At 42.4% G+C, this 17,470-nt stretch overlaps 1 protein-coding gene across 2 annotated transcripts; it reads right to left on the bottom strand.

Annotated features, from left to right (window-relative positions):
• Nucleotides 1–13,440: 13,440 nt before the first annotated feature.
• LOC143561552 (bifunctional 3-dehydroquinate dehydratase/shikimate dehydrogenase, chloroplastic-like) lies at nucleotides 13,441–17,470 on the bottom strand. Of its 2 annotated transcripts, none has more exons than XM_077049605.1 (12): nucleotides 17,438–17,470; nucleotides 17,117–17,355; nucleotides 16,288–16,393; nucleotides 15,898–16,116; nucleotides 15,461–15,807; nucleotides 15,309–15,372; nucleotides 15,093–15,201; nucleotides 14,704–14,847; nucleotides 14,142–14,290; nucleotides 13,892–14,054; nucleotides 13,745–13,806; nucleotides 13,441–13,596 (listed from the first exon to the last, which is right to left on the bottom strand). In XM_077049605.1, the coding sequence occupies exons 1-11, from the start codon at nucleotides 17,444–17,446 to the stop codon at nucleotides 13,766–13,768; spliced, it is 1,590 nt and encodes a 529-aa protein (XP_076905720.1). In that variant the 5' UTR covers nucleotides 17,447–17,470; the 3' UTR covers nucleotides 13,441–13,596; nucleotides 13,745–13,765. The 2 variants fall into 2 exon arrangements, with proteins under 2 accessions (XP_076905720.1, XP_076905721.1); XM_077049606.1 differs by having other exon boundaries at nucleotides 13,458–13,596; nucleotides 13,738–13,806.

Below are 17,470 nucleotides of genomic sequence, written 5' to 3' on the forward strand. Positions count from 1 at the left end.
CCGCAGGAACAGGGTTCCTGCTCTGACATGGTTGTCGCTGAGCACAGCGGCCAACTCAATGGCGTCAGGGAGGGTTACTGGGTTTCTGGCCCATACAGAATCTTGAATTTCCATGGGGAGACCCCCAAGGAACTTCTCGATGGCTCGGCGGGAAGGGGTAACTAGGTGAGGGACAAGCAAACTTAGTTCATGGAAGCGCGTCGCGTACTCGCGCGCTTCGCCACTGTATTGCTTCAAGTTCCAAAATTCTTCCTCCAGGCGCTTAACTTCGTTGGGAGGGCAGAACTCTCGCGTCAAAAGTTCCTTAAATTCTTCCCAGAGCATGCTGGAAGCAGCTTCTGCGCCACGCGCATGAGCTACTCCATTCCACCATGTAAGCGCTCTAGATTCCAGGACACTGGAAGCATATAGGGTTCGTTTGTCTGGAGGGCATTGGGTATGGAGGAAAGTGTTTTCAATCTTCTCGAGCCATTGGAGCATCACGGTGGCTCCTTCAAGCCCTGTAAATTTCGGAGGGTTACCCGCATTAAAGGACTTAATGTTATAACCGGAGGTGTTGGTATTGTTTTGGCTCAAAGCTTGGGCTATTGCGGCGGCCATTTCCTGGGAACGTTGCTGCGATCGTCTGCGTGCGGCATCTTTCTTCCTAAGATGGCGAGCTGATAGCGGAGGCATTCTATAAAAGTTTTAATTTTGGTTAATGTCTTAGCGCAAAGTATAATCTTATAAAGCTTGGTTTCGCGGGGTTGGATACCATCAACAGTTCAAGTAAAACATGAATTTGAATGCAAACTTAATACAGGTAACAAATTCGAATCGAGAATCGACAATTCATGTATCACCATGACTTTCCGAATTCTCAATTTAAAATAACGAGTAAACGAGTATTGGAGATTGACGATTCATGTATCACCATGACTTTCCAATCCTCAATATAAAATATACAAGAAAATGAGTATTGGAGGTTGACAATTCATGTATCACCATGACTTTTCAAGTCTCCAACCTCAGAACATAATCGTAAATGGAATTTGAAAATCAACTATTCATGTATCACCATGACTTTTCGGATTTTCAATCCCAACAAACGAATATGTAAGTAAAACCAACAAAAATCGAAATAAAACATAAAACCATACGCTGCGTCTGCGCAAGCATATTCATAAATAACGAGTAATTAACAATAAGCGCGCAAACATGAGATTTCTCTCATGCGCGAGAAGGGACTCTTAGGTATTCTAGGCCGTTACGTCTAACCACCTATCCTAAAGTCAACGAGCTCTGATACCAATCTGTAACACCCCGACCAAAGGCGGATTATACATCGGGGCGCCACATTGTTTCATTACTCGTGACACTATTTGGTGTCAATATTTAATAAATACATTTTCTTCGCGCACGCGCAACGTGAACACAAGATAACATAAATCAACATAAATCAATATATTATAAGGCAAAATATTCGGACAACAATAACTTGTCTTGATACATTTTAATCTAGGTCCAAAAGTAAAAGCGTCCTACGTGTCTACAAGCTCCAAATGTAGCTACAGCAAACCTGAACATGTGTTAAAATAAAACGTCAAACACTTGCGTGTTGGTGAGAAATCAAGTTTAATAGATAATAATAGATAACAATAATCACTGCGCGCAACACGTGTATGTCTGGTGTTTAACAAGGGTGTAATCAGATTGTGACCAAGCCTAAATAGATCATAGTTCATAGTTCAATCCGTGCTCCCAAATGAGCACAAAAACAAGAAAACATCTGTGCAAGTGTAAACAAAGAAAACCGTAAACGATAGGTCTCCCGTGTTCATCTAATGGATCCATGAAAACTTCAGAATAGGCCGAACAAAGCGGTTAATGATACACACATACAAATAAACAGCCAAGTAAACGTCCTCAACACATGGGATACTGCGCGACTAAAGTTCATAAATAAGTTTAAGACTCAAGTTTGTACGAACACATGAACATCCCAAAACATTAAAAATAAAAAGGGATTAGGTACGAGATTACTCACTTGATAAAGATGCGTTGAAAGATAATGCAAGAACCAACTTTAAACAAGCACAAGTCAACCTATAAATAAGGATATTATTGGTTTAATGATTTGTTTTAAGTCTTGAATATATGTTAGCATTATTAATAAGTAACTTTAACAAATTATTATATATATATATTATATATTACCGGAAATCAGGGCAGAACAGGAGAGAAGACGAACGCAAAGGGAGGAGACGGCAGAAGATCAACGGCAGAGAGCAAAGGAAGAGAAAGATAATAAGTATTTGTGTGTGTAGTGTTAAGAAAATAGCATTATTATTTATAGGGAAACCCTAGGGAACACAATCCCTAGAAAAGGGGAAAAGATCTCAAAAAGTAAAAGATTCTAAAAGCAAAAGATATCAAAAGATATGGCAGCTGCAGGGGACAAAGGAAAAGCTGACAGGGAACAGTAAACAGGCATGGGAGGGTCAGATAAAGGTACTGGTCAAGCAAGGAAAAAGCAGATCTCAAAAGATAATGTCAGTCACTTTTTCTGTCAACCAATGGGGTTGATGCGCATGCTGCGCCGAAAGTAACTTTTCAGACATAAGATAGGTCAGGTCAAAAGCACAGAAGATAAGACATCACAAAAGTAAACGGCTGGATTAAACAGAAGAAAAGACTCAAAAGGGTTTAGCGCGAGAAGGCTGACACAGAAGGTCAAGAGTGCGCGAGCGCGAAGGCAGACAGAACCAACCTTAGCGCGCCGCGGAAAGAACTACAATTCTAAGCGCGCCGCGGGAAGAACTTCAATTCTAAGCGCGTCGCGAGAACTATATTCCTTAGCGCGTTGCGGGGACAGTTCGCCTAGCGTGTCGCAGCAACAGATGGTCTTCACGCAGGCTTCCTTGTAAGGAGTCTAGCGCGTGGAACTGCGCAGACATCCTCAGGCGGAAGGGACCAAAGGACAAACAAAAGGTTAAGAGGGGTTCAAGGCTTAAGGGCGGGACGGCGACAAGAGGGACAAGGAGAGCGGGACGGCGGAAAGAAAGAGAAGAGGGACGGGAAGGAAAATATTATTATTATATAAGTATAAATAAATATAAAATCATAACAGAAAGAGATCGGATTATAGAAACGGGTACCTGGGTCGGGTCGGATCGGGGCAGATGTCACACTGGTGGCGGCGATGATGGCGCAGGCAATGCTGCCTCTGCTAGCGGCTCTGGCGTGGCCAAATGACCCGCTCCTGACACTATTGTGATAGAAGATGACTCCGAACAGCTTGACTATGGGAAGTTTGGAGATGATGAGGAGCGGGCTGCGCCAGATGCTGAGGGTGGTAATGATGAGGGCGATGAAGAGGCTGACGTTGATATAGAAACTTGAGAAGCCCTTCATGTTTTTTTTTATTTGTAGTTTGTATCTCATCATATTGTAAATTTGTAAAATTCTATGTTTTGGAATGAAATTTTGTTTTTCCCTTATTCGCATCTTGCGCATTCCCCATTCATCTCTTTATATTGCATGTTTGCTTGTTGAATATAAGATATGCTTGCACGTTGAAATAAGAACAAGGTTGTAAGGAAATTATTTTACTTAATCCTTGTCATATTTTAAGTGATTTTGCAATATCCTGACTATGTTGACACGTGCCTTGGCGTTTCATTATTCCTCTTTTGCGCGACGTTATCGCGCATTTATTATAGGGAATTATGAGTTTTTTAGCCTTTACGTGTCAGTATGTGTTACTCTGATATCCATTACAATTCCATGCGCGACCTCGACCTGAGACCTTAACAACTATGTTTTGGCATGTGCTTTGCCTTAGTTGTGCTTAGGTATTTTTACGGTCAGGCTGTGCAGCATGTAGGATGGATGTTGTGAGTGATTTGAGCTAAGGCTCATATTATTGGGCTAAGGCCCTGAGCTAAGGCTCATATTATTGGGCTAAGGCCCTGACGTTTTAGAGTTAAAACTCGTTAACGCGTTTGAGCTTGAAGCTCGCGCATGTATGTTTTACTTCGTTTTATTTTTTGTTTTGATGTCAATACAATGTTGTCATATTGCTCAAAATTAATAAAGGGAAGTGTGAAACATGTATGCAAAAGGTAATAGAACACACATTAAGAGAAGATAGCGCGTATCATTATTCATAATGGCTTAAAAAGCCTTGATTACAAACTTGACAATTTTTACATGAAACATTTTCTAAGCTGTGCTGCGTTCCATGCGCGCGGGATCTTCTTTCCATTCAAATCTTTTAAAGCGTATGCGCCTTTTCCCAATTCTTCCGAGACTTGATAAGGTCCCTCCCAATTGGGGGACATCTTTCCAGGGGGTATCGCGCGGCTAGCTTCATTGTTTCGAAGGACAAAATCATTCTTCTTGAAGTGGCATTCTTTCACGCGCTGATTGTAATATTTTTCCAGTTTTTTCTTGTATTTGGCTTCACTGATGATAGCCGCCTCTCTGCGCCCTTCAAGTAAGTTGAGATCCAACCTCCTTTCACGCTCGTTATCAATCTTGCTCATCATGAGCACTCTATGGGATGGGCATCCAATTTCTGCTGGAATCATAGCCTCCGTTCCATAGGTTAGGCTGAACGGGGATTCGCCATTGCTGGTTTTGCTTAATGTCCTGTGCGCCCACAGGACATTAGGTAGCTCTTCGACCCAAGAATGGGATTCTCCCTCCAACCTTTTCTTCAGCCCATTTAGCAAGCTTTGGTTCGCGCGCTCCACTTGGCCATTCCCCTGAGGGTGGTATACTGAAGTGAAGATTTGGTTGATGCGTAATTCCTTGAGCCAACTGGATATCTTCCTGTCGGTGAATTGTTTGCCATTGTCGCTCACAATTTCCATGGGAAGGGCAAAACGGCATATGATGTGGCTCCAAATAAATTGCTTCATCGCCTCGGCTGTGATTTTTGCTAGTGGCTTGGCTTAAACCCATTTTGTGAAATAGTCTACTGCCACTACCAAAAATTTTACTCGCCCTTGCGCTTGCGGTAGGGGACCCACAATATCGATTGCCCATTTGTGGAAAGGCCATGCGGAGGTCACCGGAATTAAGTTGTTCTTTGGCCGCATGGTGTTTGACGCATAGCTCTGACACGCTTTGCATTTTTGGATCTCTTTTAACGCGTCCAAGTACATGCCTGGCCAATAGTAACCTGCGCTCATTGCCTTGGCAACCACCATGCGCGGGCCAGCATGTATTCCACAGATTCCTTCGTGTATCTCTCTGATCACATAGCTTGCTTCCTCAGCATCTAGGCATTTCATGAGTGGTCCAAGATAAGAGCGTCGATATAATGTACCATCAAGCAGTTCATAGTTCTGCGACTTGTGTCTTATCTTCCTCGCCTGTGCGCGATCGTCCGGTACCTTTCCCTCCTTCAAGAATTCCATTATTGGAGTTATCCATGATGAATGTGTTGTATGAATTACAAGGACATGCTTCGCTCCCACCGACGGGTTGTTCATTACTTCTACCCTGACATCTTTGCCAAAGTGATCGAAGCTGGTTGATGCCATCTTGCTCAGCGCGTCGGCAGATTTGTTTTCACTGCGCGGAATATGTATGATTCTGAAGCAGTCAAATTGCTCGATGAGCTTTTTCGTCTGCTCTAGATACAGAGGCATGGTGTTCTCCTTGGCATCATAAAGGCCATTGACCTGTGCTGCTACCAAGTATGAATCAACATGGGCCTCTAGCTTTTTAACTCCGAACTTGTGCCCGATGCGCAGGCCAGCCAGCAGGGCTTCATACTCAGCCTCGTTGTTGGTGCTCTTGAAATCCAACCTGATTGCATAAGTATACTCATGATTTTCTGGATCCACCAGTTTGAGGCCTGCGCCGGACCCTTCGTTGTTTGAAGCTCCATCAGTGAATAATCTCCAAACCATTTTTTCATTATTGGCTCGCGGAGGGTCTACCTCGCGCTGAGCCTCTTCAATTTTTCCTTCAGGATTTCTGCGATGAAATCAGCTAAGACTTGTCCCTTTATTGCTGGACGGGGCTTATAGGCGATCGTGTGCTCTCCTAATTCCAGCGCCCATTTTTTCAGCCTTCCTGAGAGCGCGGGACGCCGCAAGACTTGCTGGATGTTGTAACCAGTCAGAACTTCAATAGGATGACCATTGAAATATCTATGAAGCTTGCGCGACGCGTGTGTTAGTGACAAAACTAACTTTTCCATGATGGAGTAGCGCGTCTCAGGATCTGTCAGCACCCAACTCACATAATATATTGGTGTTTGGATTCCCTTGCGATCCACCAACAACACTGCGCCGATGGCGCGCTCTCCTGCTGACAGGTACAATGTTAGAGTTTCGCCAGGAAGTGGAGCTGTGAGCGCAGGCAGATTTATCAAACATTCTTTTATCTCACTGAAAGCTTGCTCGGCCTCAGGCGTCCACTTGAATTGGCTTTTCTTTAGGCAATTTCTCAATGTGTTAACAAATGGGGTAGATTTGCTTGCATGGTTCGCTAGGAACCTGTTAATTGATACCAATCTACCATTCAACTTTTGAACTTCCTTCATGGTGGATGGTGAGGGCATGTCAAGGATGGCCTCCACCTTCTCTGGGTTCACCTTGAAACCATCCTTGGTGACCATTACACCTAGAAATTTCCCTTCTTGTACGCCGAAAGTGCATTTGCTCGGGTTGAGCTTCATGTTTACTTCCTTTAGGCGCCAAAGGGTTTCTTCGATGTCTTTGAGCATTTGTTTTTCCTCCCTGCTTTTGATCACCAAATCATCCACGTAGACTTCTAGGTTTCTTCCAATTTGCTCGTTGAAAACCGCATCCATAAGTCTTTGGTAGGTGGCTCCCGCATTCTTCAAATCAAAGGGCATTTTTGTGTAACAAAAAACACCCTTGTCGGTTCTGAAGGCAGTCTTGTCCTCGTCTTGTGGTGCCATTTGAATTTGGTGATAGCCCTTGTAGGCATCCAGGAAACATTTGAGCTTGAATGGCGCCACAGAGTCCACCTTCGCGTCGATGTTTGGGAGGGGGTAACAATCTTTTGGACATGCTTTGTTGAGGTCCTTGAAGTCAATGCACATCCTCCATGACCCGTTGCACTTCTTTACCATCACAGGATTGGCTACCCATGTCTGGTATCGTATTGGGCGGATGATGTTTGCGCGCAGTAGATCCTCTACTTGCTCATTCATGGCCTTCGCCTTCTCATCCCCCATGACTCTCTTCTTTTGAGCAATTGGCTCTACAGACTTGAACGTGTTGAGAGAATGTTGCGCCTGGTCTCGCGAAACCCCAGTCATATCAGAATGTTGCCACGCGAAGACCGACATATATGTTGTGAGCAATCTTTTCATTCTCAACCTCGTGTCGTCTGATATCGTAGCTCCAATTGTGATTGTTTGCTCTGGGAATTTTGGGTTGAGAATTCATTCCTCTGGCGCGTTGTCTGCCATTGGAAGTTTCATTCTCCCTTCCCGCGGTATACTTGTCACTGCGCAGAAATGATCTCGGTATACAAATGTTACACCTGTTGGTGTTGGGAACCCCAACGCGCCGTGCGCTGGCGACGGTATGGCGTTGAATTGGGCAATCGTTCCTCTACCCAAGATCATATTGTGGCATGAAGTGGTGGGCAAGACCAAGAAGTTGACAATTTCGGCTCGCTTGTGTTTCTCATCCCCCATAGTTAGTTCAAATTGTATCTGACCTAGGGGGTGAATGATTTCATTTGAAACACCAGAGATTGGTGCATTCACAATTTCGAGCCTTGCTTGGTCTGCTGGATCCAACTTCCTGAAACATTGCTCATACATGATGTCTGATTCACTGCCAGTGTCCACCAGGACTTTTGACACTTCATAATGAGCAATGTGTGTAGTGATGACTAGAGGACTGCTGATAGAAGGGCCTTCCCTGATTCTTGGGAAGATTACTTATTCCTCGCGCCAATCTCCTTGGACTTGCGCGCTTCTCTTTCTCGATCTTTGCCCTTGCCTTCCACCCTCGGCTACACAGATTCTTTTGAACTTTTTGCTGGCTGAGGCTCCATCTGGTTGTTCATTTTCTGGTCTTGGGTTTTTCACCAGGTGAGCCAACTTGCCTGATTTTACATCTCTTTCAATCGCATCCTTCAAATTGTGGCATGCATCGGTGTTGTGCCCTGTGGACTTGTGAAACTCGCAATACTTGCCACTGTTTGGTGGTCCCTTATAGTGTAGTGGCTTGGGGCTTTTGAACTGGACATTCTCTGTGCTTAACACTTGTGAAGGCGTTTTAGTGAGGGGAGTCCATATTCTTGGTAGAGGTCTGTTAGGCTCTCTGCCGCCTTCCCTCTTGTTACCCTCTCCGCGATTACGAATGTCTTTTTGGGGCTGGGGTGAGCTTGGTTGCGCCTGCTTTTCTGCGGGAGAAAAACTGGTTTGTTGCAACCTGGACCATACAGAGTTTTGTTTGCCCCTCCTTTCGTTTTTGCGCGGTGCTTCTGCTTGATGCCCTCTTTCTCTTGCTCTATGTAAGGCCCCGAACCCGGTGACCCTACTTTAGCGTCGGATTTACTCATAAACACAGTTCTTCAAATCAGAGTTTATTAAAACTTTTCGCGGAATATAAAACATCAATCATTTGTTACAAACATTAATTCTTTTCTTTGATACCATAACACAAAACTTTATATTTAAAACAGCTTTACTTCTTTCTTCAGATGCCAGCCGTTCAATCCATGCCGTGTGTCATCCTCATGCTAACTCTATAATCAGCTCACCTGCGTGCATACTAAAAGTCAGCTACGCTGAGTGAGTTCTAGTTAATCGAACGCCATACAATACATACACATACATACATATCTGTAGATACATATCCATACTTCACTAGTTACCCTTCTGTTCTACATACATACTTGCTACCATACATACATACATATCTACAATCACTAACCTCAGTCTACCGAGAGTACGTTCATAGTTCACCGTCTATACCTGTACTCAAGGTCGTGAACACGTACAAGGTTCGCAGTCCTTACCTATGTTCACCATTTATGGTACGTACAAGGATCGCGGTCCTTCCCTATACCATAGTACATCCACAACACGTACAAGGTTCGCAGTCCTTCCCTATGTTGCAACCTAATTCATAGCACGTACGAGGTTCGTAGTCCTCCCCTATGCTACAAAATCAGCACGTATAAGGTTCACAGTCCTTTCCTATGCTGAAATACATTCACAACACGTACAAGGTTCGCAGTCCTTCCCTATGTTGCAACATAATTCATAGCACGTACGAGGTTCGCAGTCCTCCCCTATGCTACAAATACAGCACGTATAAGGTTCACAGTCCTTTCCTATGCTGACGCCTACCTACATTACGTATAAGGTTCGCAGTCCTTATCTACGTCTACATATATCATCTACTTCACGTATAAGGCTCGCAGTCCTTAACTAAGCCATCACCAGCCGAGTCTATGTCCGACAGAAGCTAGAGGGATTTGCCATCCTAACTTACTATGTCGAACGTAGAACTCACATGTCATTCGTGTACCTATATACACATACTTACATTATAACATAAGAACACTCTAGGCATTCTTTACCTCATTCATTTAACAACCATACCCCTTGTCGACACGTGCAATATCCGAAGATCGTTCACGCCCCGACAAGTATTCATTTGAAACATTCGTACATCTTCCATATATAATATTCGTACCTTCATTTATAACCTGACAGTACGCGCAATATCCGAAGATCGTTCGCGTACCGACAAGCAATCATTCCTACCTATCACATATATCACATATGACATACACTTATCACTTAGGATAAATGTATTAACAACACATCGAGTATGCACACAGCCCCGAAAACATAACAAGGAATGGGGCTAGAAACTCACCTGAACACGGTTACGTTCTCCGTTGATCGTAATCCCTTTCTTCAGTTGTGCACAGCCGACTGTATAACAAGTATACATATCAATTTAACTATCACTACTTATAACGTCTTTCTAGTCTTAATTACTACCCACAACGAACGGGGGTCCGGGGGCAGCGCCCCTGGCATCGGGGTCTAGGGGCGGCAGCCCCTAGCAGGGTCCAAGGGGCAGAGCCCCTGGCTGGGGTCGAGCTGCCAGGTCAGCTTGGAAAAATTTTATTTCCATTAACTGTCTTAACACATTTTTCATTAGATTTTTAATTTATTTTCCAAATCGAACTTGACTTTAGGCGAAGTTAACCTTAGGCGAACTTAGCTTTAGGCGAAGTTACCAGCTAGGCGAACTTAGCTTTACAGCGAAGTTGCCATCAGACGAACTTGGCTTCAGGCGAAGTTGTCATCAGGCGAACTTGGCCTCAGGCGAAGTTACCAGTTAGGCGAACTTAACTTTACAGCGAAGTTGCCATCAGGCGAACTTAGCTTGCAGGCGAAGTTCATCAGGCGAACTTAGCTTGCAGGCGAAGTTCGTCGCTTTAAAGGCGAAGTTGCCCAGATGAAGGCGAAGTTGCCCAGACAGCCGCTGTTTTAGTTTCTGATCGGCATTTCGAGCGATTTTAACACCCTTGCTATGGTTCAATATCACCCACTACGCTACCCGACCATTTTTGGTCGTTTATACACTAAAAAGCTTGGATCTTTAAACTTCAAAGATCAAGAATCATACCTTTTTGAGCTTGTTTGGATCTTGTTTACTTGCTAATCACACTAATCTCTCTCTCTCTCTGATCTCGGTCTTCTCTCGTCCCGGCCGCCGGCGAAGTTGGTGGTGTGTGTGTGTTTTGGAGTGTTAGGGAGTTTGGTGTAAATGAAGATATTTTGGGTTTAGGGGATATTTATATCCCTTAGATCCCATTCTCATTTAACCCATCTCAATTAATCTAAGTCCATAACCCATATCCATTACCCAACGCTAGCCCGACCCATACCAACTCCTACTCTATTTATTTATTTCCCGATAACCCGAGTAAACTTTCCCTCTATTATTAAGTAATATAATTAATATCATTTTGGAAATTTCGGGATGTTACACTCTATCTTGGGCAATTTGTTTTTCATTTCGCGCGAAGACTCGCGATGCTTCCATTAGCTTAGCCCAAGTGGTTGGCATGCCATCTCTGCTCACGAGAGCTCTGCGGAGTTGATCACTGCGCGTACCTTGTATAAAGGCCACGCGCAAGAGTTGCTCAGTGATACCTCCAATTGCAAGAGATTCCTGATTGAAACGAGTTATGTAGTCTTCAATCGTTTCATCATTCCTGCGCACGCAGTGCATGATGTCATCAGGGTCGCGCGTGTGTCTGCGCTGCTGTACGAAGTGAGCTTGGAACTTTTCCAATAGCTCTTCGAACCCATCGATTTGCCCAGTCGGCAAGCTTTCGAACCAGACACGCGCCGCGCCCGTGAGGCAGCGAGCAAACATGTGACACCATGTTGGCATCGTCCAGCTTTCTAGGTTTCCAGTGTTATAAAAACCTTGTAAGAAATCGTCTGGATCTGTTGTGCCATCGTACTTGCCCAACCCACTTGGCATCTTGGTTTTGTGTTGAATGGGAGCCTTCGCGATGCGCTCAGTGATTTTGAATGCTTCACCAAGATGGCTGGCCTGTACGGTGTGGTTACGTCCACTTGCCCTCTCACTGGTGGGTTGTACGGTGTGTACAGATCCAGATCGGCTTTGGCTCCAGGTGTCATGTTCATGTGCGCGCGGAGCTGTGAGCCTCCTGCATGAGTATCTCGCGTCTTCCTCATGCTGTGCACTTCTTCATCACTAAAATCAGCGTGTTCGGCGTGAACAGAGTGACCATCTTCCGGCGCGCGCGCCCTTTTTGTTGTTCCTTGAATGGTTTGCTTATCATACGCGAGCCTTTGTGTTAAGTCGGCTAACTTTTTGTGTTTGACCAGCTCATTGTATTTGTCCATTAAACGTCGTTGTTCGTTTATGAGCCATTCTTTAGGGTCATTGGTTTCATCTTCTGGACCCATTGGTCCTTTTTGTTTCGCGCCAGTAAGATTTTGGAACGTGAGATCGTCTGGAGGAGTTTCAGTCTGGCTATGAGGAGTTGTGATGAAGGGATGGTTACTGGTGGTGCGCGCAGAATCACGCGGCACCCTCAGAAACTGCTGTCCCTCATTAACATCCTCACGCTCAATATCCTCCAGAACTTGATCGCTGTTTCGAACACCAGAAACCATGGTGAAGTTTTTCAGAGAGAACTGATGAGATTTTGTTGCCGTTGTAACAGGTGATGGCGCCAATGAAGAAACGTGGATCGACTCACTGGTAGACGATCAACTTTCCTCGGGTATGAGTATGCTATTTCACCGATGGTTCTCCGGAGTATGGATTCTTCCACCTACAAAACGAGCAGCACCGTGAACTTACCCCTCAGAAAGGGACAGAGGGGTCCTCTTTGGGGTAACCCTCCGGTGTGAGAATAAGAGATTGTAGGAGAAGATAATAATAATCTGAGAGTGAGTAAGGAATTGGAATGTATTTTCTTGCTTACCTCCCCTTGTGGAGGTGGTGTGGTATTTATAGTGCTAGGGTTTCCAATGATTGGGCTCAGATCCCATTAGGGCCTTTTTGGCCTCCTCCTATTGCTTTGCGCCATGTGTCCTTAGGACACCTGGTGCTTTTTCATTGATTATTCTCTGACCCAGGTATTTCTCCTGACCCATGTGCAATCACGTGGTAGCACATGGGTTTTGCTGAGTTGTCCACCTTTCATTGGCAGCTGTCAACATCAGCATATTCTTATTCCTTAAAGGATACCTTCTGGAAGGTTGTCTGACGTGCACAATCAAGGTTGTCCTTATCCTGATTTGGATAAGGACGAGGTTGATTATGTGCATGTGTGATATGCGCCTATCCTGAGGATGCGCGAGGTCTTCTCTTTATTCTCACGCGTAGATGTTTCATGCGCAGATGTGATATGCGCAAGCATATGTAATACGCGCCACGCGCAGATGCGCCACGCGCAGATGTGATATGCGTGAGCATATATGGTGCGCGAGCATGTGATACGCGTGAGCATATGTGATATGCGTGAGCATATGTGATGCGTGAGCATATGTGATATGCGCCATGCGCATAGGTTTTGGCTTTGTGCCTTCATGATATCTTGATTTCAAGCCTCTTGTCTATATCTTGTGGGTTGACCCGCCCTGCTCGATGTTAAGGCGGGTACATACCTCTTCAAGTCACATTTGTGTTAGGCAAATGACTTTCAAAATGTTATGATAGGAAACTGGCAGAAACAAAATTCAAACTTGAGATCTCTGTTTACGGTTAGAAGCTCATCAAGTGAACCACCCCTTGAAGGCTGTTTTCCCCCCTTTTTTTCTTATAACTAATATACTCTTTTTAGTAGCAAATTGGGTTGAAAACGATTTTGTGAAATTGATGTTTAAATACATTCAAAGTGGCAAAACACATGACCCAACTGATGAATATTAAAAATATATAACAAAAATAAATTCAATTTTAGGAGTAGAAACAATGATTTGTCAAATAAAGATTATTGTTTTTGTAACAACAAAAATACTGACAACAACGCAGAAACAAGAATTGGAAGCACCACCATCATGCTTCCTGTGTATACACTTTCCTTTCAAACCTCCAGTTTCTGTAGCCACCATATGACAACAAACCACGATAGTCAAATACTGTCAGTGATTTATGTTAGCATGGATTATGATAGGACTGCGTGACAGTTGAATCTTTTTGTCTGTGCATGTGAACAAAAAAAGGTACAAAATAATGTTACATTATACCTTGGTGAATAACTGAGGCAATCAATACTTTGACATAATCTCGCTAAATAATGCCTTAGGTGCTGCAGTTGACAGGTATAATAAAACTCATTAAAAAAAGGAAAAGAGTGAGATTTCCACATCATCATTTGATATTTTGAAGCTTACCAGGTAACCCTGTAAATCTTTCATATTGTTCATATGCCTGCCCTATAAACATCTCCACCCCTGTTACAATTAAGGCTCCACATTCTCTTGCTTCCCGAAGTAATCTGGTAACTTTTGGTGTGTAAACAGCATCAAATACCAGTGCATATGACTTTAAAGCTTCCTGCCAAAAAAAAGAAGAAAAATGAACTCATGAACAAAGAATTACAAATGTAACATATAATAATATGAAAATGGTAGATAATCAAACCTTAGAAATAGGAGTGTCATTAATATTTGGCTGCATACCAATTGAAGTTGTGTTTGCAAGTATCATGTTATTTTCTGGTTTGTAAGTGTTTAAATCAGCAAGCGAAAGAGCCTCTCCACCAACTATATCAGCAAGTTCTCTAGCACGATCTATTATGCAGAAATAAAATAAAAATAATTCAGCAGTCTGTGTGTAAATTATGCATTTAAAGGGTATTTGGATTTGCATTTTGCAACGGGTTACCATGACTTAAGAATCACAATAACCAGCTACATACCAGCTAACAACAAAACTATTATTTGACCTAATTTGGCTGACTTTAACTCAGATTTCACAAAAAGGCCTCTTTTTAATAATTTTTTTTGCTTTGGTCACTTTATCTAAGAAGTTACAAAAATACAACTTCAAACAGCGAAAGGACATCCAAACAATGTCTTATATAACCCGATTTTCTCACACGTGGTTATATGATTCTGATTATTCAATATCACATAATCACATCCAAACACCCTCCTTATATGATGATATGTTTGCAACTTAAGTCATGTATTAGAAGTCTAACCATAAGTTCGGTTGGCAATCACAATCCTTGCACCCTTCTCTTTTGCTCCATAAGCAAGTGCTTTTCCAGCACCACCAGCACCTATAACCACAAACAGTCTGCCAGCCAAAGGGGACCCGCTTGCACCATTCTGAACACCTGAAACTATAAACAGTATAGTAATTCAATGGGTCAATTGGGGTTTATCTCAAATAGGTCAAACAAAAGTCGGCTAAAAAAACAGGTCAAACGGGTTGAAAGTCGCCTGAAGTCTATTTTAATGCATACATCCGCTTCAATAGTTTTAGTTCAAAAAATTGATCATTCTTGTTTGCAGGCCAACCTAACCCAACCCATTTTGATGTGGCCCGCCGATAATGCCACTTCTAATAGACAATAAAGATGAATACCTCGTAAACTATCCTCAATAGCAGAAATAGCTCCTACGTAATCTGTATTACAACCATATAACTTCCCATCATTTTGTCTCCTGATAACGCAGTTGACGGCACCTATTGACTGTTAGATACAACAATAACAAATTACATAAGAAAAAATCTTAATTTTATCATCAAACATTATCTCATCTGCTTCATCCTTTCTATATGACCAACAATATAACTTACCTTTGCAACTGGATCAACCTCATCACAACATGGAACTACACTTTCTTTGTGAGGAATGGTACAACTGCATCCAATAACGATCAATATTTTACTAACACTGAAATAAATAGCATACTGAAATATTAGTCCTAACAAAATAGATCAAGCTCAACCTGAATCCAGCAAAATCTGTAGACGAGTAAGTGTCGAGAAAATTCTTTACGTTATCCACCAACATATGTACATAAACTCCGTTAAAACCAACTGATCTGAAAGCTCTATTGTATAACATAGGTGATTTGCTATGCCCAACTGGCTTCCCAATAATACCAAATACTTTTGTATCGGGCCCTAATAGTCTGAAATTGAACAAATCCAAAAGATCCCTAATTGTAGGCTGTCCAGGTGCAGATACCTTCCCATTCTCAAGGGTACCAAATGTTAAATATCCACCAAATTTAGGGCAGAGTACTCGTGACATCAAACCCTTCTCACCCATCACCATTGCTATTATTGGAACCTGGAAGGTTAACCATTTTACTTAAATAAACTAAATAAAACAGGTGAATGTATTTCTATAACCTATGATGCATGACTTACGGTCCCTTACTTGAGAATTAGCAGTTATATGAAAAACACGTGCTACATCGGTTATGTCTACAGCTGTTGTTGCAAACTTCACAATGTCAGCCCCTGTTGACTGTATTCTGGCCACAAGGTTTCCAAGCTCTTCTACTGATGGAGTGTTTTGGTAATTGTGGGAAGAAACTATAAGTTTGCATTTTGTAGACTTATCTCCAAGGATTAAATTGTTGAAATCATCAGCAGCCTGCATTTGAGTAACTGAAATGAGAAATGCGATACAAGATGTAATAGTTTGTATCTTATTGCTCTAATCTCTGCACTTGTAAAAATCTAGAGTTCAAATTATCATTCATATGGATTTTTTGTGTTTTTTTTTTGCTTAAAACAACCCTAGTTTTATCAAGAATAAAGGAACCTTTAGCTCAACATCAATGTGATCTGCACCTAATTCCATTGCTAATCGAAGAGCTGCCAATCGACTCTGTTCATCCCCAACATACTGACCACCTTCCCATGCTGGCCTGCAAAATCACAGAATCAGTTGAAACTCTTAAGTGTGTGTAAATGATGGTGTAATTGTATACATTGTATTGGACTATTAGGGGTGTGCAAATTGTGTTTCGGTTTGGTTATTACTCTCAACCATAACCGCTAGCTTCGGTTATGAGATTTCCTTAAACATAACCGAACTTCAGTGTTGCTTAAATGGTTATGAAGCTCGGTTATGGTTTGGATTCGGTTAATTAACCAAGTCATGTTTGAGCTAAAATTTGAACTAAAAGAACATGTAAAAAGAATCGGGAGTTCAAACAGGAATTGAATGAATATTAATATATACATATTCTCAACGTTTTCCGTTACAATATTGACGCAAATACCCTATCTTCATTGCAACGTAAACATGTCTTAATTTTTTTCGGTTTAGTTCGGTTAATGGACGCCCTTAACCATAACCATAACCGATTAATCAGTTAATCAAATAACGTTAACCATAACCGTCGATTAATCTCGTTTATCAATTAAATCTGTTCGGTGGCTATTCGATTATTGGTTAATTTCGGATTATCAATTAAGGCCTACTTTCCCCTACTTTGTATTGATAATTGTAATTAGAGTTTTACATGAGATAGATAGGTTACATAATACAACCTTTAACATTTACCAATTACATTGTGTCTAATCGAATTAAACTAATTAAATTGCATAGACAATAAGCGATTCATGTATTAATATTAAAACAGTACCTGTAAGTAAAAATCGTAGGAAGCGGACTGATTTTAATTAGGGTTTGGATATCATCACGAGCACTAAACTGTTTCAAGCTATCCAATCTGATTTCCACAAGGTCAGCTCCACTGGATTTAGCCGAATTCATCTGAATCGACATCTGATCCACCGTATCCGCCATTATCGGCGCACAGATTAGCGTCGAGTTCCTCGAAATCCCTTCGTTTCCTCCCGGCCTCTCCATAGCAGGTGTTACCTAAACACAACAACAATTAATAATAATAATAATAATACTGCCTACTAACAGTCAAATATTAAATAGTTGAAAGAGGACTTACGAGCTCCATTGTAGGAGGTTTGGTGGTGAAGGT

This window comes from Bidens hawaiensis, unplaced genomic scaffold (genome assembly GCF_021521415.1).
Source record: "Bidens hawaiensis isolate Kalapana, Puna unplaced genomic scaffold, B.hawaiensis_p1.1 tig00020699_1, whole genome shotgun sequence".
NCBI lineage: Eukaryota > Viridiplantae > Streptophyta > Magnoliopsida > Asterales > Asteraceae > Bidens > Bidens hawaiensis.